Below are 26,471 nucleotides of genomic sequence, written 5' to 3' on the forward strand. Positions count from 1 at the left end.
CGCTGGGAAAAACTATTTACCGGCGGTTTTGAATAACTGCCGGCAAAATTATTACTTTACCGGCGGTTTTAAAACCGCTGGCAAAATATATTTATTTTATTCTTCCTTTGCCGGCGGTTTTTTTAAACCGCTGGCAAATGAAGAATTTTTCTAGGGCTTCTATCCATTAGTAGTTGCCTGTAGAATTTGCCTGAAACATGACATTCCATTTCCTACTTATACAGAATATGATATAGCTTTCCCTAGCTTGCTTGTGCATTTCCAAACAAGGTTAGAGAAAAGAAGAAAATGGTTCAACAAAAACAGTATGAAGCCAAGAAGATGCTACTGATAATGAGTGCAGATAATGAGTGCACCAATTTCTGATCATTAATCTGGGGCTTCTATCCATTGAATATGTAGCATCACAAATGTTAAAACATTGAAAGATGGAAATGGAAAACAGAAAATGAAAAAATTAAGGCAAAAAATAAAGTTGCTAAATAAAATTATATACGTTGGGGCCATGTTCAAGCCATTCTTGAATAAGATATATATCGAGACTGATCAAGAAAATGGTGCAATGAGAATACATAGTGATAGATGCCACCAAGCAAATGCAGCTGAAGCCATACTAGACAAAACTTACATATATACAACCCTTGACTGCAGCACGACGGCAAAATGCTTGAGGCAGTTCCCCTTGGCCATAAATAGGGTAAAGCAATGCACCAGGTGCATTTGGAAACCTGAAAGGTTGAGAAGAGCAATGAAAAAGATTATCAAAGACTAAAGAATATTAAAGCATTTTATAGGGTAAAAAGAGGACAAGAGTGGGAGAGCAAGCGAAAAGGAGCAAAGGTGGAATCATTGATGAGGTATGGTCAATGTTAGAAAAGCACTTACGTCCATTTGAAGAATTCATTGTCAAATGGACTTAAGTGCATTCAGTAATTAACATTTGAAGAATTTGAAGAATTCAAGAAAACGGCAACATAGAGAGTAGAGTAGAGATGTTTGGCAAAGAAGAAGAAAAGGAAAAATTAGGGGAGAGAGAAATCAGTGGCCATTCTCCATTAATTTGCATTCAGTAATTAACATCCGGATTTGAATAATCCTTACTTGGGACATATTTTTAGTAATTACTTATTAGTGTAATCTTAACTACAATCACCACACTGTAAATGCAGAGAAAATAAAAAAAAATGTGGTGATTTCTGTGAAAACCTGAGAACCAAGAGTAAAACCAAGGTGATTCACAATTAGATTAAATAAGCTCTAATACAATTTTTAGACACATAAGTAAAATCTAGATGCTAGGATCCCCAACCTAAGATTGAAGTCTTCTATTTGCTAGAACCCATGATGAACTGCTACCCATAAACGTTGATCTCATGTTACTATTTGCTAGTATCCCTAGAACAGAAGCTGATAAAACCTTTATATCATTGCTAATGAGATAAAGCCTCAATTCTTTTTAACCCTCAGCAATGATGTTTTCTTTTTCTAGTGGAATCCTTTTCACTCACAATGTGTAACCTCTGAATTTTGTCAACCTAGCTGCTATGATATAGTCTTTAGCATGAGTCTGAAACATACATGCAATTGGTAAGCATATATTTTCATGCAGAAAAGGACTCATTTCTTTCTGAATTTTGATCAACAGTTCAAATGAGGTGTGAGGGTGCTCCAACAACTTGTTATTAGCCAAAAAAATCAACTCTCAAAATCTTGATCGTGTTCAAATGACCTGTAATAGGGAATTTGAACTAAATTCATTCAAACTGTCTCCTAGTTTGTTTGAAATATTTTCAAACCCCTTTGTGCTGACTTAACCTCACTGCAGTAGAATCAAAGTTGAACTTTTTATGTTCAAGCTGAAGTTATTCTTCACAAATCATGTATGCACAATTTTTATAAAACAATATATGGCACTACTAAAACAGAAGTGTTGTTGATAAATTTGCGAACACTACAAAGTTATAATAATCTCTCTCTTTTGCAATTCCTAAAAGAACCATTACATTGAATTCCAACTCAACTACACAAGGTACAATCTAATGCATTTATTGAAGCTGCACATAAGACATCTCACACCCGTATGAACAAATTACAAATACAATTAGTACTGATGATCAATTGTCCCTATCGTCCCAACTTTGGACCTTTGAAACTTGCGAACAATCAACATTTACGGCCAGCGTTCCTGTAACACCCCGTCTCGCCAGGCGTGTCACTATAAGGGTATTCCCGGGATTTCTTTTTTTTTTTCTCTTTAAGTTACACACGCGCGGTATTTCAAGAACAATCTTCACATGCAGAAACAAAACCCCGCGAAGCCCAGTCTTGCCCGTTTAACTATCAAGATCAATAATCTTAAACTAAACGAGTCTCAATACAACGCAGCGGATACACTAATACCAAAACACCATAGTTCTTACATTGTATTTCCATAGCAAAATACGTAATACAGATCAAATGATAAAATTGCTATTATACAACTGTTCATTTACAACCTGAAATGCATATTAAATCGCCAAACGTTACAACGACTTAACAAACTAAGCACCATTGGCCCTCAACCGGCCACATCCTTGCCCCCGCAGCAGTTCCTGGCTGGAACATTAAACGTTCCAGGGGCATAGCCCAAGTTAGATGATAAACATCTAAGTGACGGCATAAAACAGTTCATACAATGCATGAGAGACACACGAGCATGGCATACTCAGTCAAATGTAAATATGCAAGACACGTCTAACTCGAGATATCACCTTGACATACTTAATCCCTCGAATGTCCCACTGTGACACACGTTCACCTGGTCCAACGTTAATCCCTCGAGTGCACCGTCGTGACACCCGTTCACCTGGTTTAACATTATTCCCTCGAGTGCCCCAGTGTGACACCCGTTCACCTGGATTAACATTGTCCCAATCTCAAGTAGACCTCATCCCGCCCCATACGGACCCAACGATGCAATTTAAATGATATGAAAATTACACGCCATGCACCAACATTTTAAAATAAAACAATTAATGCAATGTAGCAAATATCGACACAATGATCATAAGCAAAAGCCTTGTAAAACAATCTGTGCCTAGGAGGGTATAACCGCTCACTAGAACTCACCACAGGCACCTAAAAACACTTCCAAGACAAGGAAAAGTTGGAATCAAACCACTCACCTCGAATGTATTCAGATCGCCCCAATCCTCGTGCAACGCCTCGGATTGCGTGCCAAATCCCAAATACTTGAGCTTAAACTCAACCTCGATCCTCAACACATCCTAAACATCATATTTAATTAAGGAAGCATTAAGATCCATTTTCCTCAATTTTTCCATAATGTTCTCTATTTTTCTCCCATTTTTCACCTCGATAATTCCAAAATAATTATCTCCTCAGATATTTTTCAAAATATTTCAACACAATAATTCCTAAAATAAATTAACAAAAATACTGGAAGAAAATACCAAAATTACCCCTTGTAACGCGCCCTCACGCGCCTAGCGCGTGGGTGCGGTTGGTGTGTGGCGCGTGGCTGCACGCGCCACCTTCTTCTCCAATTTTCCGGCCGACGACGACGAGTCCGATGGAAGATCTGAGGGCACCCTCTTCAAGCCCTCGTTATGTCGATCCTAGAGGCACCAATCTCAGGCCGAAAGGCCACCGGAAAGAGGTCCAAATCGGCAGTTGCAGGTCGCGGTGGCGGACCGCCTAGGGTTTTTCGGCCGAGCTTCATACGGCCATCAAACGCACTCATTTGCCTCCCAAATGCTCCAGAAACGAAGCCCACACACCAAGGAGCAAAAGCCCTCTATCCATTACCTTCGATTCTCTCCCAAAATCGATCAATTTGACGCGCCAAATCCTTGAAGTTTCGGCCCCCTTTTATAGCCAAAACTCGGCCAAAATCCGGCCAATCAACGACTAAGCTTGGTCCCCAAGCCTTCCTCCCGCCGTATAGCACCTCCCCCGAACCATCCTTGGCCGTCCCATCGCCTGAAACGACCTCCACGTGCGGTTGATTGCGGCGGCCGATTTTGCCTTGCGCGTTCACACCGCCCAATTTTACTAAATTGCATTTTTACCCCCTAATTTTATCAAATCTCATTTTGGCTTTTCTCATGCACCCCTGAACTATCCAATACCACCATTAAGGCCCACAAGATTTCTATTATCCATTTTACCCCTGAAACTTCTAAAACTTTATCGTTTGACCTCCCTTGGGCAAAATTAGAAAATTGCACTTTGGCCCGATTGTTCGTTTTGACCTTAAATCCACTCGTTTCAACCCGAAATCACTTAAGGGTTGTTCTATACACAAAATATTGATCGTTAATACACTTCATTGACCTTTCGGACGTCTCCTATGTCGATTCGGTTTTCCCAGCCCAGTCGACAACTGTACCGAAAACTGTTCCCGATCCAATTTCTTTTATTACTAAAAATCCTAGTTTAAATTACTCGTCGATACTATACCATTTTCCTTGACTATCTAGGGTCCGGGGTACTCCCTCCGACTAATTCGGTCGTCCAAAGCTGCATTAGTGTACCCCATAGTCTTATTTTTCTTCAAATTCCTCTTATACCCCTTTATCTAATATCATTTATACTCTTAATAATTTCCCGGGTATTACATTCTCCCCCCCTAAATAAATTTCGTCCTCGAAATTTGGTCCGTGATCATCGTATTACTGCCATTGTTAATAACTCCCAATTGAAATAGCATAGATACCACACCTAGTCCTTAGTAATCACTCAAAACTTATATCTTAACACGGTCTATGCTTACCAAGCATCTTACTCATTTTTCAGAATATCCCGTTGTAGCTCTATATCAGCGGCTACACGAATCCCAAAATTATTTATAAAACCCAATATCTCCTCTAATTGAATCCTCAAAACCTATTTTATTTGACTAATACTTCTCCCAACCCATTCTTATATTAGGCATACGCCATGATCACACAGAAATTGATAACATTGAATTACCTCAGCTGTCATGACTGCACAGAAATTGATAACATTGAATTACCTCGGTTGTCATGATTGCACTGTGTGATATTGATAACATTGAATTACCTCAGCTGTCATGACTGCACAGAAATTGATAACATTGAATTACCTCGGTTGCATATTAGCTTAAGAGATAACTTCTTAGCCTCTTGCAGCTGATTACGCAAATCATCAATTTAGGTCTATCCAGAACACTTTTTTTTTTTTTTTTTTTTTTTTTTTTACGACAACCAAACATCCTGACATGTTACTATCTCTCTTCCAAACACAATCCATCAATCAGATTAATTTATCTCAGCTTAGAACTCCCGTGTCGTTTCAATTTATCGATAACCTTCTACACGTCCTTCATTTATGGCTCCTCAACTTAGCACCGCTAAGTGTTCCATTTCAATCCAACGGTGCTTCCCATATTTCTCCACATGAGAATAATCTTTCTACTGAGTCAACAAGATTCCTGTTATCCCCAATTCTAGGAGTAGACCTAATCTCGTCCTTCTTAGGCGATCTAATTTTCACACAACTCCTTAAGAGAAAACCTTTCTGGTTAGCTTTTGATTCTCATTGGGTCTTCAACAATACCTAGCATGATTATAACAGCTTAACCTACTGTCTTGCAACCCAAATAAATTTTCGTAGTGGAACTAAAAACTCACGTCTTCTTTTATAATAACTTAATCATATGTCTTCTCAATTCACGGCATGTCTCTTGAGAAGAAAAATACTTTCAATTACCTATCAACTTATGACTTGCCATATCCCTACGTTGATTTTGTCTCTTTCAATCCACCAACTCATGTTCTCAAGGGTACCTAGGTATACCTACCATTGCTCCAATCTTTTTATATTACCAAAGGCAAGGTTTGAAACAACTAAATCGCAGCCATTTGCTAACAATTCCTAGGGTGTGTAATATTAAATACACTAAACTAAGAGCTAAGTCGATAACAATAATTAAATTCCTCCCAAAGCGATATCTAGAAAACAGTCGTCCCACCTTTTTTTTTTTAAACAGCTTCATGGCACATGTTTATACCACGGATTACTTTATTCCTAGTTAGGAGCTACCTCGACCTAGGAGCATTATTACTATTTCACCACAATTCCTGAATTTCCCGAGCGTATTCATCACTTCTTAGTAACCTTACTTCACGAATTTCTATCATGAACGTAATTATCCTAGAAGAATCCTTTACAAATCTCTGCTAACAACTTGCCAAACATTGTTTCGTCACTCAAGATTACTTTTTCTTCTTTCGATTCTTTTTTTGATTATCGACTACCACAATCCACATAGCAATTAACCTGCTTAGATCATCTTCCAATCCTTCAACCTTTCCATAATGATTTAGGGATCCTGCCACGATGCTCTGATCCCTTGGAACTTGGACTCTAAACCATACATAACATCCTCAGTGTCGCCCAAACTTTGGCACCTGACCGTCTCCACAGTTCACTGTGTTGCTCCGACTCGTAGGTATCACACCCCAAACCGCGAGCCAACCACCAGTCATCTGCCTTGGTCCCTAGGCTCAGATCCATTGTTACAGACCAACACCAATGGTGTTATCGTTATGCTAGAATTCCTCATTCCATCTCTGAGAGCTACAGTGGTTCTATTGGTACTAATCCAACTCCCTGATCTTTTGGATTCCTAATGTTCTTTTCCAGAGTAACACTCAATCGTATCGAGCACCCTTATCCTAACCATTCCTAAGACTTCGGATTTCTTTCCCATAATTTAATCTCTTTTACTTTCCAAATTTATCATGCACGTGACGGAACCTCATGCTCATATTTCGCGACTGACTTTCAACTTGACACCTCACTTTATGGATTCATCAATCCTATTTCCCTCTTTGAACCAATTAGGATTAACTTCAATGTATTAGGATCTAATCATGTCTCATGACATCTTTACGAGATTAATCAAGCTTTAGCAAACCTATCTCATTGCTTGGTGCCTAAAAACCCAAGTTAGGACTTTTATGATTACGCCCTAGTCGTTGATAATCTTCGTGCTAATTATTTTCTTCTGAGTTTGACTTTCTTAAATCGACTAGGGTCATTTCAAGCTTTAAGATAGCATCGTCTTCATAAGTTAAAATATCTTTTTATCTCCAAGTGTATACAGTACGCATAAATTTAACATCAAATCAGACTTGAAATTCTCTTATCAAAATTTTTCTAGTCTCCAAGATTCGTCCTAAATTACCGATCTTTATTTTATCAGTGATCTTTATATCTTTTGCAAACCCCATATATTCACATAAGATTTTATTCTGCAAATTCCCTATAAGTCAAAGATTCTTTCAGCTTCCAAGGAAAAATTCTAGTCCTCGAAACATGCGAAACTTTACATTTTACATCCTAATAGCTTTCGGTCGTAACTTGATCCTAACTATAGCTGATTTACAGTCGATCCCTCTTTGTCTCGTAGTCACTATTCAAAATTCCAAAATCCTAAATCACCAAGATTTCACTCAACAGGAAAATTCTCATTATAACCTAGAGCCTTTTATTCAAGAAGATTACTATCGAGAAATACTTCTAAACACCTCAAACAAGGATTTGATCCTCAATTAGTTCCGATTCGTTTTTCTTGTCTGATCCTAAACTAATTTTCTCGATATAGTTTATTTTTCTTTTTTTTTTTTTCTATCATCTCCCAAAACTTCCATTAAACTTAAATCTACGCCTTAACTCTCTTTGTCCTTGAATAACATATCAAACCATACGACTCGTCCCTATGAGTTGTTTTCTTAAGGTATTATTTCCTTTTTTCCATTGTCATCAATTTCAGTTTCTCTATCTCAATATCCCCATCAACAATTTCGGATTCCTAAAATCCTCAAATTCTATTTTCAAAAAGCTTTTATCGAATCATCCTAGGTTTCTTATCGGGTCGTTCCTTAGGATTCTTGATCTATACCAAGTCATTATTTCCCTTGAATCCTTATACCATTCGATCAAAACCTGACTTACAATTAGGTTATGTTATATCAAACTAATCGTCCGCAACTTGTTTCTTCTTAATAACCACCAGTTATCCCAACATTTAGTGAGATTGATTTTAACTAATGATCTCTAACCTACGGTTTCCAAATCTTACGAATCCTCAGTTATGGTTTATCGAACCAATCTTACATTCGACCCATATTGTTGGATGCTAACTCCCAATCCAACGTTCCATCACTTAGATAAATTTAGTATTCTCCAATTAATAATTTCAAAGACTTCAACCGGCAAACCCCCAAATCTCCAAGCAGGGATTTTGTCTTTATGACCTATCGGCTCCCTTCCCCTAAGTCTCCGTTCGAGATTTTCACTAGTTAGCCCTAACTGAATCCGTTCTTCTTAAGTCCTCAATTTGGATATCTAACTTAACCTTAAGATTCTCAAGTCGTTTTTCCTTCCCACGCCCTTAACAGGTTCTCCTAATAATCTCCATCGTTTCGCTTATCTTGTCAGGGTATGACACCACCATTATTTAACATGTCCCAAACGGGAGGGTACTAAGACAATTCACTAAGATTCTTCCAAAAGAGAGTTATACTATACATCAAGTTGTATCAGAATCACCAAAGTATTTATTCCTCAAAGGATTTGGGTCATATATCTCTTTCATTTTGACGACCCTCTTCACTAGCTTCCTAATTTCCAAAAGATGTGAATAGAACTTGTTCGTCTTCCCTTGACGCTGAAAGTATATTCAAATTGAAAACCTCAAATTTCACCTTTCTAGAGTCTCCATACCATTTCGACTATGTTCCGAATGTCTCCTAGAATTCCATAATCCCGTTCTAAGTTCTCATTTAATTCTAAGTTCTCATTTAATAGTTCTAACCATGCTAAGTTCAACAATCTAGCCAAATCGTCCTAGGGTTGTAACCTAGGGCTCTGATACCAATTGTAACACCCCGTCTCGCCAGGCGTGTCACTATAAGGGTATTCCCGGGATTTCTTTTTTTTTTCTCTTTAAGTTACACACGCGCGGTATTTCAAGAACAATCTTCACATGCAGAAACAAAACCCCGCGAAGCCCAGTCTTGCCCGTTTAACTATCAAGATCAATAATCTTAAACTAAACGAGTCTTAATACAACGCAGCGGATACACTAATACCAAAACACCATAGTTCTTACATTGTATTTCCATAGCAAAATACGTAATACAGATCAAATGATAAAATTGCTATTATACAACTGTTCATTTACAACCTGAAATGCATATTAAATCGCCAAACGTTACAACGACTTAACAAACTAAGCACCATTGGCCCTCAACCGGCCACATCCTTGCCCCCGCAGCAGTTCCTGGCTGGAACATTAAACGTTCCAGGGGCATAGCCCAAGTTAGATGATAAACATCTAAGTGACGGCATAAAACAGTTCATACAATGCATGAGAGACACACGAGCATGGCATACTCAGTCAAATGTAAATATGCAAGACACGTCTAACTCGAGATATCACCTTGACATACTTAATCCCTCGAATGTCCCACTGTGACACACGTTCACCTGGTCCAACGTTAATCCCTCGAGTGCACCGTCGTGACACCCGTTCACCTGGTTTAACATTATTCCCTCGAGTGCCCCAGTGTGACACCCGTTCACCTGGATTAACATTGTCCCAATCTCAAGTAGACCTCATCCCGCCCCATACGGACCCAACGATGCAATTTAAATGATATGAAAATTACACGCCATGCACCAACATTTTAAAATAAAACAATTAATGCAATGTAGCAAATATCGACACAATGATCATAAGCAAAAGCCTTGTAAAACAATCTGTGCCTAGGAGGGTATAACCGCTCACTAGAACTCACCACAGGCACCTAAAAACACTTCCAAGACAAGGAAAAGTTGGAATCAAACCACTCACCTCGAATGTATTCAGATCGCCCCAATCCTCGTGCAACGCCTCGGATTGCGTGCCAAATCCCAAATACTTGAGCTTAAACTCAACCTCGATCCTCAACACATCCTAAACATCATATTTAATTAAGGAAGCATTAAGATCCATTTTTCTCAATTTTTCCATAATTTTCTCTATTTTTCTCCCATTTTTCACCTCGATAATTCCAAAATAATTATCTCCTCAGATATTTTTCAAAATATTTCAACACAATAATTCCTAAAATAAATTAACAAAAATACTGGAAGAAAATACCAAAATTACCCCTTGTAACGCGCCCTCACGCGCCTAGCGCGTGGGTGCGGTTGGTGTGTGGCGCGTGGCTGCACGCGCCACCTTCTTCTCCAATTTTCCGGCCGACGACGACGAGTCCGATGGAAGATCTGAGGGAACCCTCTTCAAGCCCTCGTTATGTCGATCCTAGAGGCACCAATCTCAGGCCGAAAGGCCACCGGAAAGAGGTCCAAATCGGCAGTTGCAGGTCGCGGTGGCGGACCGCCTAGGGTTTTTCGGCCGAGCTTCATACGGCCATCAAACGCACTCATTTGCCTCCCAAATGCTCCAGAAACGAAGCCCACACACCAAGGAGCAAAAGCCCTCTATCCATTACCTTCGATTCTCTCCCAAAATCGATCAATTTGACGCGCCAAATCCTTGAAGTTTCGGCCCCCTTTTATAGCCAAAACTCGGCCAAAATCCGGCCAATCAACGACTAAGCTTGGTCCCCAAGCCTTCCTCCCGCCGTATAGCACCTCCCCCGAACCATCCTTGGCCGTCCCATCGCCTGAAACGACCTCCACGTGCGGTTGATTGCGGCGGCCGATTTTGCCTTGCGCGTTCACACCGCCCAATTTTACTAAATTGCATTTTTACCCCCTAATTTTATCAAATCTCATTTTGGCTTTTCTCATGCACCCCTGAACTATCCAATACCACCATTAAGGCCCACAAGATTTCTATTATCCATTTTACCCCTGAAACTTCTAAAACTTTATCGTTTGACCTCCCTTGGGCAAAATTAGAAAATTGCACTTTGGCCCGATTGTTCGTTTTGACCTTAAATCCACTCGTTTCAACCCGAAATCACTTAAGGGTTGTTCTATACACAAAATATTGATCGTTAATACACTTCATTGACCTTTCGGACGTCTCCTATGTCGATTCGGTTTTCCCAGCCCAGTCGACAACTGTACCGAAAACTGTTCCCGATCCAATTTCTTTTATTACTAAAAATCCTAGTTTAAATTACTCGTCGATACTATACCATTTTCCTTGACTATCTAGGGTCCGGGGTACTCCCTCCGACTAATTCGGTCGTCCAAAGCTGCATTAGTGTACCCCATAGTCTTATTTTTCTTCAAATTCCTCTTATACCCCTTTATCTAATATCATTTATACTCTTAATAATTTCCCGGGTATTACAGTTCCTCATTCAACCTATCCTGGTTGGATTCGTTTTTTAGTGTGTGTGTGTGTGGGTGTTCAAAATCAATGTTCACCTTATACCTTTAGAAAAAAAAAAAAGAATATAAAAATTAAAAATAAAAACTAAAATATACTCATAAAAGTAGGCAACAGAACCAAATGGGATTTGAATAACTCATAACAAATGTGCATCTATCTTGCTATGAATGAAATGCCATGTACTTATCTGGCAAAAAAAAAGTCATGTATTTTTACTAGAAGAAAGCACAAATTTTAAAAGAGAGCAGGACCAGTTTGGCCTTTAAACGACCAAAAAATTTAAAAATTGCAAATATTTCGGATGTGGTTACAATCAAAGATTACAAAACATTGAAACTCATCCTCCTTTGCATTAACCAAACCATTTTATGAAGTTTATGTTTCAGCGAAGTAAACACCTAATTTCTAACCATCAGAAGTCTAGCGAGCTCCATTCTTAAGTATCACAACAAAAATAAAAAATAATTCAGCTCATAAATAGCCACCAATTCTGAAAAGTTCACAGTTTGTTTCGAATATCGCTCTTATATCTATTGAAATCATAATCAATTGAAACAATGATTGTCGAACAATAATGTAAAAGCAAAACTTGCAAGCAACTGTTCAAAATGAATTGATTTAAACTGATAAACAGAATACCACAACATATCCAAAGAGCAGAATAGCCATTGAACAAAGAGAGAGAGAAAGAGAATGAGAAAGAGAAATCGCACCTTTCTGGAATCCGGATGGCCAGTTGGAGTATAGACCCCGGCTTTGTTTCGCAGGAATGATCTTATCGTATCGCAGAATCTTCCGAAAATAGAAAAAGGTTCATGAGCGTGAGCGATGGCGAAAGCGATTGAGAGTGCGCGAGCGAGGCCGAGAGCGACTAAGAGTGAGCGATGGTGAGGAAGGCAGCGAACCAGCAGCGAGAGAGGGTTAGGGTTTGCAGGGGGAGAATTTGGAAGAGAATAGGGTGAAGGGAAGATAAATTTGGGTAGAGGCGAGGGCGGGGAGCGCGAGGTGTATATAAATCATATATCCCTGGTGGTTTTAAAATCGCCGGGGATGGGCCAACATTACCGGCTGTTTTATAAACCGCTGGTAAAGGATCAAAATTATCAGCGATTTTTTTAAACCGCCGGTAATGTTTCAACATCACTGGCGGTTTCTGAAAACCGCCGGAAATGGTTAAACATCACCGGCGGTTTCTAAACCGCCGGGGATTATGGTGTTTTCCCAACAATTGTTCAAACCGCAGGGAAAAGTTCGTCGGCAATATCCATTTTCCTTGTAGTGCAGGGCCGCGGCTTTGCTTGCTTTTGGCCGCCACCAGTCGCAAACGCCCCCACTTCAGCTCGTTGCGACCCCGCTAGCCACCTCCGTGCTGCTCCATTAGGCCCTATCGATGGCCATTGTTCGCTTGACCTTGCCGGAAGCTTATGGCCATGGTTGCCGTGAGCTGTTGCAGCTAGCTTTGGCCGACTTCGGCCACTTCCTCGGCTGCTTTCGGCTACCCGTAGCTCTCTCGATCTTACTCTCTCTCTCTTTTCTTGTGATAGCTCGGTCATTCTCTGCCAATGCTCTGCCCGAGCTCATTGCCATTGCTTCCATCTTTCATCTCTATTTATAGGAAATTCGACCGCTCTCTCACCTCACTGCCCCTAACATCTTGCGTGAAGAACCTTTTTGGCGTGCAAATCACGCCATTTCTTCAGCAATCACATTTGTAAGGTATGGCTTAGAGTATGGAGTTGCTGAGCATGGCTGGACAATTGCGGACAATTGCAGGATATGGCCTCACGCATGCCCACGGATACATATAATATATATAACTATATATTAAACTATAGAAAAATTACATATTTTAATCTAAAAGTTCATCTCTATTTCACTTATAAAATTCCTTAATTGCAAATACGCCCTCAAACGCTGAATAAAATTACATTTTGATACAGAAAACATAAAATTAATAACTTTAAAGTTACTCGATTTGGACGATTTTGCCCCAATGTCCTCACCGAGCTGACGATTCATCTCGAAACCACTGAAGGGTTGATCCTTACGCAAAATCGAAGCCCCCTAGGGTTCCGTTGATTTTTCGAGAGTCCCATACGATGATTCGATTTTGTAGCCTAATTGGCAGCTATATTTTAGCTATACCAAAAATCGTTACTGATCTAATTTTTTTCAATACCATAAATCCTATCACGGGGTGCTTATCAATGTCGTATCGATCTCCTCAGACAATTTCACTCCAAGGCACTCCCTACAGTCGATTCGGTACTTATAACTATTGTTAAGCCCATTTTTCGGTATTCTAAACTCATCGAAATTACGTGACAATCTCATACGAACATGGGATATTACAATTCCACTGAAAAATTTTCTTCAAACAAAAATAAAATTAAATACCTGAAACATTTCTACATTGATAATTAATAAAAAAAATTATATTATTAATTTGAATTTAATACCACAAACTCATTCTAGTACAAGCCCTTCGTCTCAAAAGGTATTTCTTTCCAAATGTGACCCTCCTTATAAAGACGTTTCTTAAATATCGTTGATATAATATGGGAGATGTTCACTATATGACAAAAATGCTCCTATATACAAATAATAATTATTAGTATAAAAACTAACATATGTTATAATGTAAAAAAAAAATAGAAAAAACAAAGTTACCCATCACCATCTTGCTCTATCACATGTTGTGATTCGGAAGTAAAATGATTGGCAACAGAGTGAGATGATAGATGTATTAGTGATTCTGCAACAAGGGTTGGTGCAGAAGTAACTATAGGGGCAGCAACTGGAGATGCTGATGTTGGGGGGGGAGGCCAGTGAAACGTCCCCCAAAATATGAGGTGCTGTAATAGATGAGGTGGAAGCAGCAGTGGATTCAAAAGAGCTAGGTCTAGAACCACTGCGTCCTGCACAATAACGTTCTCTAACACCTGTCATACCTATAATGAAATAAATCAATTAGCAAAATTAATATCATTAATAATTAAACATAGATATTTAAATCATAGAATTTATCTCTAATCACTATCATATAAGTCTACATCTATGTCATTAGATTCTAAGTCATCATTAGAATCTAATTGAAGAACTTACTCATCCTCTAATTCGAAGTCATATTCAGAGTCTGATCGCAGGACTTGCTCATCATACGATTCAGACTTATCTTCAGAATCGGATCTCAAAACTTGCTCATCATTCAACTTTGGGGCTTCGCTAAATTCTGATTTCGTAACTAGCTCATCATTTAAATCAGTGTCGTCACCATCATTCACTGTCTCAAGGATTTGGGCATCATCAACTACAATATTGTGTAGTTCCACGTTATCCTCTTGGTAAGGCAGTGCTTCACGTGGAAAGGTCGTCTCTTGATTATTAAAGGATTGTGGAACTTCTATTATAAACCTTAGTTTGACTTTGGTTACAACCAACCAATCACTTTTGTTACGCCTCAAGCCTGGATATTCGCAAAAATATACTTGAATCGCTTAAGAAGCTAATACAAATTACTTGTTTGTATTTCATTTCTTCTTTTCATTAACCTCAACAATCTTGTATGAAAGATGAATCTTCACCCCCTCGTTCAAAGTTTGAATAAACCAATCACCCTTGAACAATACAACTTTCTTAAATGACAACACTTAATGATACGCAAGCTCGACAATCTCTATTATCCGACTATAATAGTCCCTCTCAGGATCATCATAGTTGGGTCCTTTAACGCACATGCCACTATTCATAGTGTCTTTATTCAAACCGTGGCTAACCGTGTGAAATTTAAATTCATTAACAGAGCAGCCAAGGTACGATGTAACGGTGTTTAAAGACCCTTTTGTGAGATCCCTTATGTATGAATTTGTCACATTGTTCGTAAGATCGCGAGCCTATTAAATAAGAAAAATATATAAGAAATTGTTATATAAGAAATTGGGTGGAATTAATATTCCAGTTAATCAACTCACATAGCTATTGAACCAGGGAGGTAATTCAATATTTGTTAAGTGTTCAATGACGTGGTTACCAATGTTGGGATTACGTTGCCTTAGCTCAGCATCGTAAATTCTTGACAAATTAATAAGAAAAATGAAAATAACTACATTAGACTATTCAATTTAAAGATAATTCAGAAATTAACAACAATTAATTAACAAAATCTTACTGCAGATACGGTTCTACTTCTGGATAATTCATTAAAATATATTTGTGCGCAATATCATATTCTTCACCAAACAACATTCATGACTTTTTACATCCGAATGATCAACAAGGATACTTAAAAATGGATAACTTCCCCTCTTAGTTGTCCCCTTCATTTACAACACTAGCATTGTTCCACAACACTCATGTCTGCCTTGTAACAACATAGTCCTCAAAGTAATGAGAACACAACAACGACACTTCCTCCACAACATATGAATTAGAAATAGAGCCTTCCACTCGAACTTTATTTCTAACTATTTTCTTCAACTTTCCAAGGTATCTATATAAAATATGTATAGTTGTTAGATAAGAGAACTATAAAATGAATATGTTTTTTGGAGAATAGGAAAAATAATTATCAATATAATAAATAGTACCTTACAAACAGATACATCCATCAATATTGAACAGGACCTGCTATCCTTGCTTCATAAGCCAAATGGACTGGAAGATGCTTTATAGAGTCAAAAAAGCTTGGAAGGAATATGAGCTCCAACTTACACAGAGTGATGGGGATGTCATTCACTAATTTCATCATGTGCTCAGTTTTGATAGTAGTCAATATCAAATCTTTGAAGAAAAGACACAACTCAGTCAGTGCCTCCCATACTTTTTGCGACAATAATTCCCGAAATGCAACTGGCACTAACCTTTGCATGAACACATGATAGTCGTGGCTCTTCATCCCAAACAACTTTAGATTCTTCGTGTCAACACATCTACCATGTTCAACACATACCCATCAGGAAATTTCAGGTTTCTTACCCACGCACACATGACGGCTTTTTCTTTCTTGTTCAAAGTAAAAGTCAGTTGAGCAATGTGACAACAATATTTATTCAACTCTTCTCTCGACTTCACCATGTCCTTAGTTTTGCCCAATACATTCATCACTGTATTGAATACATTTTCAAATACGTTTTTCTTTATATGTATAACATCCAAGTTGAGTCAAATGAGATGAGTTTTCTAGTAAGGCAAATCCCAAAAAAATGCTCTTACTTTTCCAACAACTACCATGATTGTTATCCGCATTAGTCTTTGCAGCATTGGGTTCTGTCGCCTTCACTAGACCCAACTTGTCCAAGAAAGCAAGTATCTTAGGTCCAGACAATACAAGGACAATACAAAAGGTGCTGTTTTTTTTTTTACCAAAGTATTCTTGCGGAATCCATACACATTCCGTCAATACGGATAATCTCGATGCAAGAAATTATGATGGTTGTCAAACCATGAAATCTTTTGACTCTTTGAATCGTGCAATAAGGACATGCCAGCTTTCCTACCATGGTGTACCCCGAGACCATTGAATATGCAAGAAAATCACTGATGGTCCATATCAAAGCCGCTTTCAATTGGAAATTTTGTTTTAATGAGATGTCATATGCATGCACACCAACATCCCACAAATGTTTCAACTCAGCAATAAAGGGCTATAAGAAAACATCAAGTTTTGCCTTAGGGTTCTCTGCTCTTGGCACTAGCATCGTTAAGAACATTGTTGTATCCTTCATACACATCCAGGGTGGTAAATTATACACTGTGACAATAACAGGCCAACAAGAATATTGCTTCCCCAATTGACCAAATGGCTGAAACCCATCAGTACAAAGACCAAGTTTGACATTCCTTTTCTCAGCAACAAATTCCCTATGATTCTCATTGAAATGAATCCACGCAGGGGAATTTGACGGATGACGCATGACGTCATCTTCGACCACATGATCCGCATGTCACCTCATTTCCGTTGCTGTTGAATTAGATGCATACAGTGTCAAAAGTCGAGAAGTTAAAGGAAAGTAATAACTCTTCTTATGAGGAACATAAGTTTTTTGTCGTTTGCTAGTGTCGGCTTGATCAACTTGCTTGTACTGTTTCTCATCACAAAACTTGCAGACTGTTAAATCGCTGTCATCACCCCAAAAAATCATACAGTTGTTTCTACATCAATTAATTTTCTCATCAGGAAGGCTTAATCCTCGTCCTAACCTTTCAGTGCTGTAAAAATTATATATCACTATATTAGGTTCAGGAAGAATCTCTTTAAGTAATTCACAAAGTTGATCAAATTCCCTCTCAGATAGATGGTGCTCCGACTTAAAGCTAAGTAATCTAGCAACAAGCGACAACTGCGTATGCTTTCAATAATCAGGATATAACTTTTTTTTTGCAGCACTCAGCATGTCATAAAATGCTTGAGCTTCAAGATTTGGAGGTTTCTTCTCCATATTCAGATTGAAATCAGGCCCAGCAACATCTATTACCATAGTCTCAAATGTTTTGTTTGCCTCTGCTTCAAGCGTCGAAGCTGAGTACGGTATATCGACCGAATCTACCATAACGACAACTTTCCCATGAAGTGTCCACTCGTAATACCTTGGTACAAAACCTTTGGTGAGCAAGTGACTTATCACGGATTCCTAGTCACAAAAATTCATGTTCCTACATTTTCGTTGATTACAGGGACATTTAATTTTATTCCCGTCCATCCACTCTCGTTGACTCTTAGCAAAGTTAACAAACTCCTCAACACCTTGATAAATTTCATAGAAACATAACCATCCTCCTTACACCTGATATACATCCACTGATGATCTGGTCTCATTTTTTTCATGTGATAATTAAATAATAAAAAATTTCTAAATTATAATTACAACATTTTTTTTTATTTGAGTTTTTTTAATCTTCTTCCACTGAACCACTCATTATAACTCCTCCTTAAAATTTGAAGGTTAGGACCTATCCCATTCAGAAATGAGTCATGATATGACCACTAGCAGACGCATTTACTCACGATACAAAATTTGGCAGCATCTCAGCGCAGTTTTTCATATACACGATAAGGATTATGTGGCGATTCATACAAGTTACACTCAATTTGAGTCAATTGCATGAATCAGAACATATTCCTATATGCAATAGGAGAACAACGTGAGATGCTATCAAATTTTCGTACCATGCATGAGTAAATAAATGCGTATTCGCCGGACACACAACACGACATCAAATTTCTAGACATTCCAACTGAACAAATATTAAAATTAATTTTTTTATTTTTAATTTTAGCCACAGATTAATATTTTCATCGCTAAAAGTAGCGATGGAAAGGTCATTCCATCGCTAAATTTTAATAAATAAAAAAATTGAATTAAATTTTTATTTAGTGACGGAATTGGTTTTTCATTGCTATTTTTAGCGACCGAATTAATTTTTCGTCGCTAAATAAAATATTTATTTTTATTATTTTTACTTATTAAAATTTAGCAACGAAAACACTTTTTTATCGCTACTTTTAGCGATAGAAATATTAATCCGTCACTAAAAATTTAAGAACTTTTTTGTTTTTAATTTTTTTAATTAGTTTAGCGACGGAATAATTTTCCTTCACTAATCTGTCGCTAATTTCACAAATTTTTTTCCCCTAATCTGTCGTTGTTTCGTTGCAAAATAGCAAAGGAAATTTTCATCACTAAAAATCCATCTCTAAATCTCGAATTTCTTGTAGTGAAACAATACCCTCAAATCGTCCTTTACCAACTTCCATCCCTCCAATGGTTCTAGGTCAACCAACTAGTCCATCCGACCCAAGGACTTCACCTCATACACCCCTATTGATGACATGTATGATAATGACTTGGATGATGACTATTGATTTTCAATATTTGTTGAGTAATTTTACTTGCGATACTATTCCTCTTAATTAATACTTTTCTACTTTTGCAATAACGTTTATAATTATTCATGTGTTTGGAGTTTGGTTTTGTGGATATTAAATTTCACATATTAGATTTTTAATTGAATACTTTTGGACCATTCCTAAGTTATGGTGATAAACTTGACAATCAGAGATGGATTTGTTTCCTATCTCAAAATTTAGAAACAGATTCAAATTCATCTCTAAGTTAACGACAGGTCCAAGGATGTCGCAATGTTTAAAGATGCAAAGAATTTGTCGCTAATTTTAGTGATAGATTTAATTATGTCCTAATTTTAGTGACGGATCATATTTTGTTACTACTTATAGCGACAACCCAATTTCGTCACTGATTACAAACAGATTGAATAAATTATCGCTAAAAAATTAGCAATGCCTAGTGTATTGACGGATAAAAATCCATCATGAACAAAATAACAATTAATTTTCGGGGTTTAGCAACGGATTTTTTTGGTTGCTAAAACCTTGTTTTTTGTAGTGTTTTTAAGAGGTAACCATAGATATGTTTTATTTTGCATGTGGATCATTTATTGAACTTGGATGCTTGTATTTCTTTGTGGCCAAGATAAACCTTGTATTTCTATGTATCTGACAGAATTTTGAGTAAGAGGGAGCTACTCAAAGGTTTAATGTCAGCACTCAAAGGCATGGTCTTGAGTTCCTCCCAATCTTGAAAGAGAAAAATGTTATATCCACCATGGTTCAAATTTGCACAAGAATATGATCTAGAGGGTGTTTGGCTTATTATTTTTTAAGATGACTTCTAAGTCTTTTTGCTTAAAAGCTACGTAAAATTTTAAAGTTATTTAGTGTTAAGTTACGTATTTGGATAAATATGTTTTAAGCTCTCTTTGATTTGAAAAAACTAATAAACTATTTGAACTTAATAAAAAGACTAAAATAAACATGTTACTGAATAATATAAATATAATTTATAAAAATATTATTTTTTATAAAAAATAAATTATAAATTGATGTTTAACTGATAAAATTGTTATAATTAATTACATATTGATAGATTATATATAATTATTAAAAAATATATTAATACAATTATTAAAAATATATGACTTTGCTGGAAGATGGAGTGACGATAGAAGACTTAGATAGGCGATGGCCGAGATAGAGGAGTTGGAGGCTGCGGTCGCGATGACGATGAGGCTAAAGCCGAAAGGGACCGACGACGACGGCAATGAAGTAGCTAGAGAGAGGTGGCCAAAGAAATAAGGCAAAGGGATGAAGAAAATGGATAAGATTTAAAATATGATAATTATTGGAGGTTAAAGTATAAAATACTTGATTAACTAAATAAGCTATGAACAACCTTTTGAAAAAATCTAGGGGGAGTTTTTCCAAAACGCTATCAAATAGTGTTTAAACTCAACAGCATTTAATTTTTTTAATTTCAAACAAATATGTAATTAAATAAGCTATATAACATTTAAATTTCATTGATATCTTCTAAGCGGTCAAACCGCTAAGCTAAACATCCTCTTAGTTACACATTGGAATAGATGCATATATTATTTTAACAAAGATGATGCTTGGTGTGGAAAAAGTATGAACCAAAGGTATTCTACCCAGTTATAGCAGTTCATACGGTTTCAGTGGAAGATCAGATGGATGTTGGGAAAAGGGTTTAGACCTTGAGATTCTAGGAATATCTGAGGGCAGATTGAAAACCTACTACAATTCTGTATCGCAGGGAACGATTGGTGTTTCTCATTATCGGGGTGAAAAATTGGAAAGTTCATGCATTGATGGACATAATTATGTTCAAGTGGATGACTTTTCATAGTAAATGGCAATCTACATGAGATAAGAGTTATTTGTAAGACACAATGAATGACAGTAGCATGAGGATGTGGTATGCCCATGAAATGGGATTAACACAGTTTTATTAAAGTGACTGAAGTTTTATTTAATTGGAAAGGTGAAAAAACTTTATCATCTTTCCTTCCAATTTTTTTGTGCAGACATCTATGAACTATCGCGGATATAACTCAGTAATGGAAACTGTGTTCAGCGATGCGTTGTTCGATTGACTACTCGACTCTGTCCTTGTAGGATCAAACTCGCGACGCACAAAGAAGGCCGGTTCTGAAGGCTGCGGGAGGCTAACAGAGACGTTGTTAAGCATGAGAACAACAGAAGCCATGGTTGGTCTTTCTGCAACATCCTCTTGAACGCAGAGTAACCCCAAGTGAATGCATTTTATCATGTCTTGAATTGAATTCGAAGTAGCAATCAATGTGGGATCGATCAAGCTTCTTGTTGTTCCTGCTCGCCAATTCCTCCAAGCCTGCATTCATATTCAACATACCAATTAAGCTCTTAGAAATTGACTTTATGTTCGACTAGTAAGTTTTGAGAATACTCAAAGGACTTACAAAGCTCAAAAGGTCTTCAATGGTATCGCCACTACGAAAAGAATTGTTCTTCTTACCACTGATAATTTCCAAAACTAGGACACCATAGCTAAAAACATCTGACTTAACCGAAAAGTGCCCGTGCATTGCGTATTCTGGAGCCATATATCCACTATAATAGGAATTAGATTGAGTCATTGTTAGTAATATACCATTATGTGTTTGATCTAGCTGTTGCAAGAATTTTATAGAGATCTATATCATTCAAATCCCAAAATATAAAGGTATGATAGAATTTAAGACTTACTATGTCCCTACAATTCGACTTGTATCTCCTTGTGTTTCATCCATGATGAACATTCTTGCCATCCCAAAATCAGCAATTTTAGGATGCATTTTTGAGTCTAATAAAATATTATTAGCTTTAAGATCACGATGAATAATTCGAAATCGCGAATCTTCATGAAGATATAAAAGCCCTCTTGCAGTGCCTTCTATGATTTTTGAACGTTTATCCCAATCCAACTCTTCCCGCTTCATGTGATCTAGAATTGTTCAAGCATATGATTGAATCAAAATCAAAGGGAGTAAGAACATATCCAAAACAGTCTACTTGAGATGGAGTTATAGTAGCATGTTTATGTCATTTCATAATATAAATAGACAAAAATCACATATATAATTCTACATCGACTTGATTAAAAGTATTACTATATCATTGGCTACAATAAAAGATTCATACCAAATATGAAGCGATCAAGGCTCGCATTGGGCAAATACTCATAGATGAGGAGTCTTTCTTCTTCATCGAGACAAAAACCCAGAAGTCTAACCAAATTTCTATGATGAAGCTTGGCCACCAGCATTACCTCATTTTTAAACTCTATGTCTCCTTGGCTAGAATTTTTAGACAATCTCTTCACAGCTATTTCTTGTCCATTTGAAAGTCGACCCTAAAAGTATAATAGAATAAATTGTAACCAAGACCACCAAGCAGGAAACTCAGATTTCCTATTTACATGTCAATGCTCCAATTATTATTATTATTATTACCCAGTAAACAGCACCAAATCCACCTTGTCCCAGCTTATTATCCTCAGAAAAGTCATCTGTTGCGGTGCTAATTGTAGCGAAGTCATATTGCAAGGATTCAACAGCGCTAATCTCATCCACAGTTTCATAAACTAACAAATAATTACCATTAGTAGAGTGATGAATTAATTAATTAATTAGTGGGCATAATTAAGATATTAGTTTAAACTTACAGTCCTTAAATTTCTGCTTTCGTTTCCCTTGTTTTTTCTTTCTTCTGAAGATGTAAATGCAAGCAATTAGGACTATTATGAGGAAAGCAACAGCCGGAAGAACGATTGCCAATGTCCGAGTTTTATTCTTATCATCTCCTGCAAAATTCACCACCTCTTCTCTTTAAGCTCAACGTCTATGAATATATATTGTATTTGCAAGCTAGATATATACCTGGTGTTGATGATGGTCGAGTTTCATTGTAAAATTTGAAATTGGTCTCATACTGAATATTGCAGATAACTTTAAGAACTCTCCCTCCAAACCGATTATTGCAACACACCGGCAGTTCATCGATGGCCTCATCCACACAATCGTTACACTGTTTCTCCGACAAATCCGGCGTGCACTGCGCCATCCCGTATATAGTCTGACTATCCGGGCCCTGCTGGCTGCCGGTGGCGAACTTGCGGTCGGAGCGGCCCTTCGCCGCCTGGCTCTGCAGCCGCCGGAGCAACTCCCTCAGTACCTCATTGTACCGATCCGGACTCGTGAAGTTGCGCTTATCGTTATACGCGTACACGCTCGGCCTCTGCAGGTCCGCGGTAATATTGTAGGGCGAGCGGTATCTCAGCATGCACTGGTCGTAGCCCCCCATGGCGGCCTTGTAGTTTGGACAGATCTGTTTGATCATGACGGAGGAGTCGTTGACGCAGCTCCGGCAGATGTCGGGCTCGACGTCGCCTCTGCAGAGCACGACGGCTTCGATTTTGTCGTCGGAGGTTTGACCGACGGAGGTGGTGTTGAAGCCGTACTTGTTGAGGTTGGGGGCGAGAGATGAGAGGAGAGTGTCGAGGTTGTTCTGATAAAGGCTGTTGTCTTGGTAGGTTCCACTCGCTAAGCAGGCTTTGAGGAAGGCGTTCTGAGCAGTGGTAGAGTCGATTATGGCTAACAGCATAAGGGAGGAGAGGAGGAACACGATCAACTGGCTCCCCAAGGAATCCATCTCCATCTCTCTCTCTCTCTCTCACAGCATGAAGTTGTTTTAGTATTATTTGTTTGGAAATGTTGTTTTAATCTTAATCACTAAATCAAACGAGGGACCTTTTATTTTAATCTTAATTAGATTTGCTTGATCCAAAATTATCCTCTTTACTTTTTGGTTCTTTGTTTGGTGGGTTGGCCGTTTGATCTGATCCTGTAGCTTCAGTGAGTGTATATAATAAAAAAAAAAAATATATATATATATATATAGAGAGAGAGAGAGAGAGAGATATTTATGGTGGCTTGACCCGTGCACAGCAGGGCGTGGGGCCTACCATTTTCTTTTGTCTCTTTATAGTTTTCTTCTTCATGCGTCTCTTATTAATCAACGTCATTGTTTTGGGGCCAAGAGTGTGTTATTATTGAATGCACATCAAAAGCGACGACTCCATTGATGCAAATTCTGTGTCCCAAATATAGGGTAAAACCTACCCCAAATTTGGGGTAAGACCCAAATTCTTTTTTTATTTTTGTTATTATAAACATTTATTATATCTATAAAATAAATTGATCATTTATGGAAAGTCTTTGGCCAACTGGGTCCGGGTGGAATTGAATGACAAAGGACAGAGGGAATGAGAAAAGAAATAAAAATAGGATAATCTTAACTATTATTATTGTTAGAATTTTTTTAGTGTAATAAATAAATATTATTTTTAGACAATATATATTGATTATATTTTATTTTTAGTTAAAAATATTTTAAAATACGATATCTTTATTACACCACCCAATTAAAATATTTAAAAATTAAAAATAAACTATAATAAAAATATTTTATCTAGATAATTAGGATATATATATATATATATATATTATTATGCGTACTGCAGCAGTTGGGATAGAAAATAAAGCAATAAGTCAATAGGCTTGACTTGACCCTTTCCATTTCGGCAGGAATATTGCTCGTTTTCCTTTATTGCTGTTGGCCTAATTTTCTTTTCATTTTCATTTCATGGATCAAATATTTGGTTTGTGATAATTAGATAATTTCTTATTTTGTCTTGTAACAATCTTATGTTAGATTTAAAAATAACAAACAGTTTGATTTGTTTTTTTTTTTCTTTAAAAAAATACTCATATGTTATCATAATTTTTAAAATGGCCATACAAGATGGTAATTTTGTGAAAAAAAGAATTGAGATTTTGTATTATAAATTTAAAGTTATGAGTTGGATTTTTAATTCTATAGATATACTACAACAAAAATGATTTGTTGAGGTATCCTTTTTATGATATTTTTTAAAAAATAATCTTTAAAATATCATTTTAAGACATAATTTAACGAAGTGTTCTAATACAATAACTCTAATAAAGCACAACAATTAAGTGCCCTAACATACAAATTTAAGTGTCCTATAAAATACTATTTTAAGACATAATTTAAATAAGTGTCACAATAAAATAATTTTATTGAGATATGATGATTAAATGCCCTAATAAACAAATCTAATATGGCATAATTTTTGAAATGTTCCGTTAAAATAATTCTAACAAAACATTTTTGATAAAATGTCTTAATAGACAAATTTTAAGTGTTCCAATAGAATAATTATAATTAAACTTAGATATACTATAAAATTAATATAGGTACATATATTAATAAGATGATATATAGATTAGGCGGTCACACGCATACAAGAAGAATGAAAAGTTCAGGATTCGAGTTGAGGGGAGGTGTAAGTTGGAGTTAAGAGAAAATTAATTTTATGGGGGATCTGAAAAATAAATTTATAGTGATTTTTGAAATATTTTTGAATATCACAACAAATTTAAATTTATAGTTATTTTTGAAGCATTTGTAAGTGGCTCAATATGTTTTTGGGGCACGATTACACGCAACATTATTATTAATGCCCTAATAGTTAAAATACCCCAATAAACTATCTATTAAGACATTTTTAAATGTCTCTTAATCTAAAATTTGTTGTAATGATACTTGGTAATTTTATGTAATAAGGTTTACATAAACAGTGCCGACTCAAGACATAGGTCACTAGGGCACCCAAAAATGTGCGACTCTAAAATCACTAATTTTGATCACTAATTATTTAAAATTTATTTTTTTATTTTTTAAGATATAAAATTATTAATTCTATTTCATGATGATTTTTCTTTTAAATCCATACTCTATTTATTTTGTTGTTCTATTTAGACAAAAAGAAAACCCAACTCTTAAACTTATGAATTATCTTTTAACATTAAATGATGAATAGTGAGATATCATTTAAATGAGAAATTATAGTGCATTTGTGTTGCATAAGAGAAGCATTTTTTGACCTTTTTAAACAGTAATTTAATATATATATATATATAGCTAGTTGGATAAACATGGAATATGCATGTAAAAAGTAATAAATTATATAAATTAAAACAATTTGATTTAAGATTGAAAGATTTTATATCTTTAAAAAGATTTAATACCAAATAATTAACATGAAAATACACTCAAATCACTAAATCAAATGAGGGACCTTTTATTTTAATCTTAATTAGATTTGCTTGA

General features: G+C 36.7%; 1 protein-coding gene across 3 annotated transcripts in view; it reads right to left on the minus strand.

Moving 5' to 3' along the window:
- The window catches only part of LOC127795519 (cysteine-rich receptor-like protein kinase 44), a 101,149-nt gene extending 77,054 nt beyond the window's left edge, over positions 1-24,095 (minus strand). The window contains exons 1-7 of one of the 3 annotated variants that reach the window (XM_052327269.1): positions 23,156-24,085; positions 22,942-23,079; positions 22,730-22,860; positions 22,419-22,629; positions 21,984-22,221; positions 21,698-21,848; positions 21,173-21,609 (exon numbers count right to left, since the gene is read on the minus strand). In XM_052327269.1, coding sequence (XP_052183229.1) covers positions 21,295-21,609; positions 21,698-21,848; positions 21,984-22,221; positions 22,419-22,629; positions 22,730-22,860; positions 22,942-23,079; positions 23,156-23,933 — 1,962 coding nt within the window. In that variant the 5' untranslated portion in view covers positions 23,934-24,085 and the 3' untranslated portion in view covers positions 21,173-21,294. Of the gene's footprint in view, positions 1-21,172; positions 21,610-21,697; positions 21,849-21,983; positions 22,222-22,418; positions 22,630-22,729; positions 22,861-22,941; positions 23,080-23,155 lie in introns of those variants that run through there. The other 2 variants (XM_052327308.1, XM_052327275.1) reach the window with 2 other exon arrangements.
- Positions 24,096-26,471: the final 2,376 nt, after the last annotated feature.

Source organism: Diospyros lotus, chromosome 1, assembly GCF_014633365.1.
Source record: "Diospyros lotus cultivar Yz01 chromosome 1, ASM1463336v1, whole genome shotgun sequence".
Lineage (NCBI taxonomy): Eukaryota > Viridiplantae > Streptophyta > Magnoliopsida > Ericales > Ebenaceae > Diospyros > Diospyros lotus.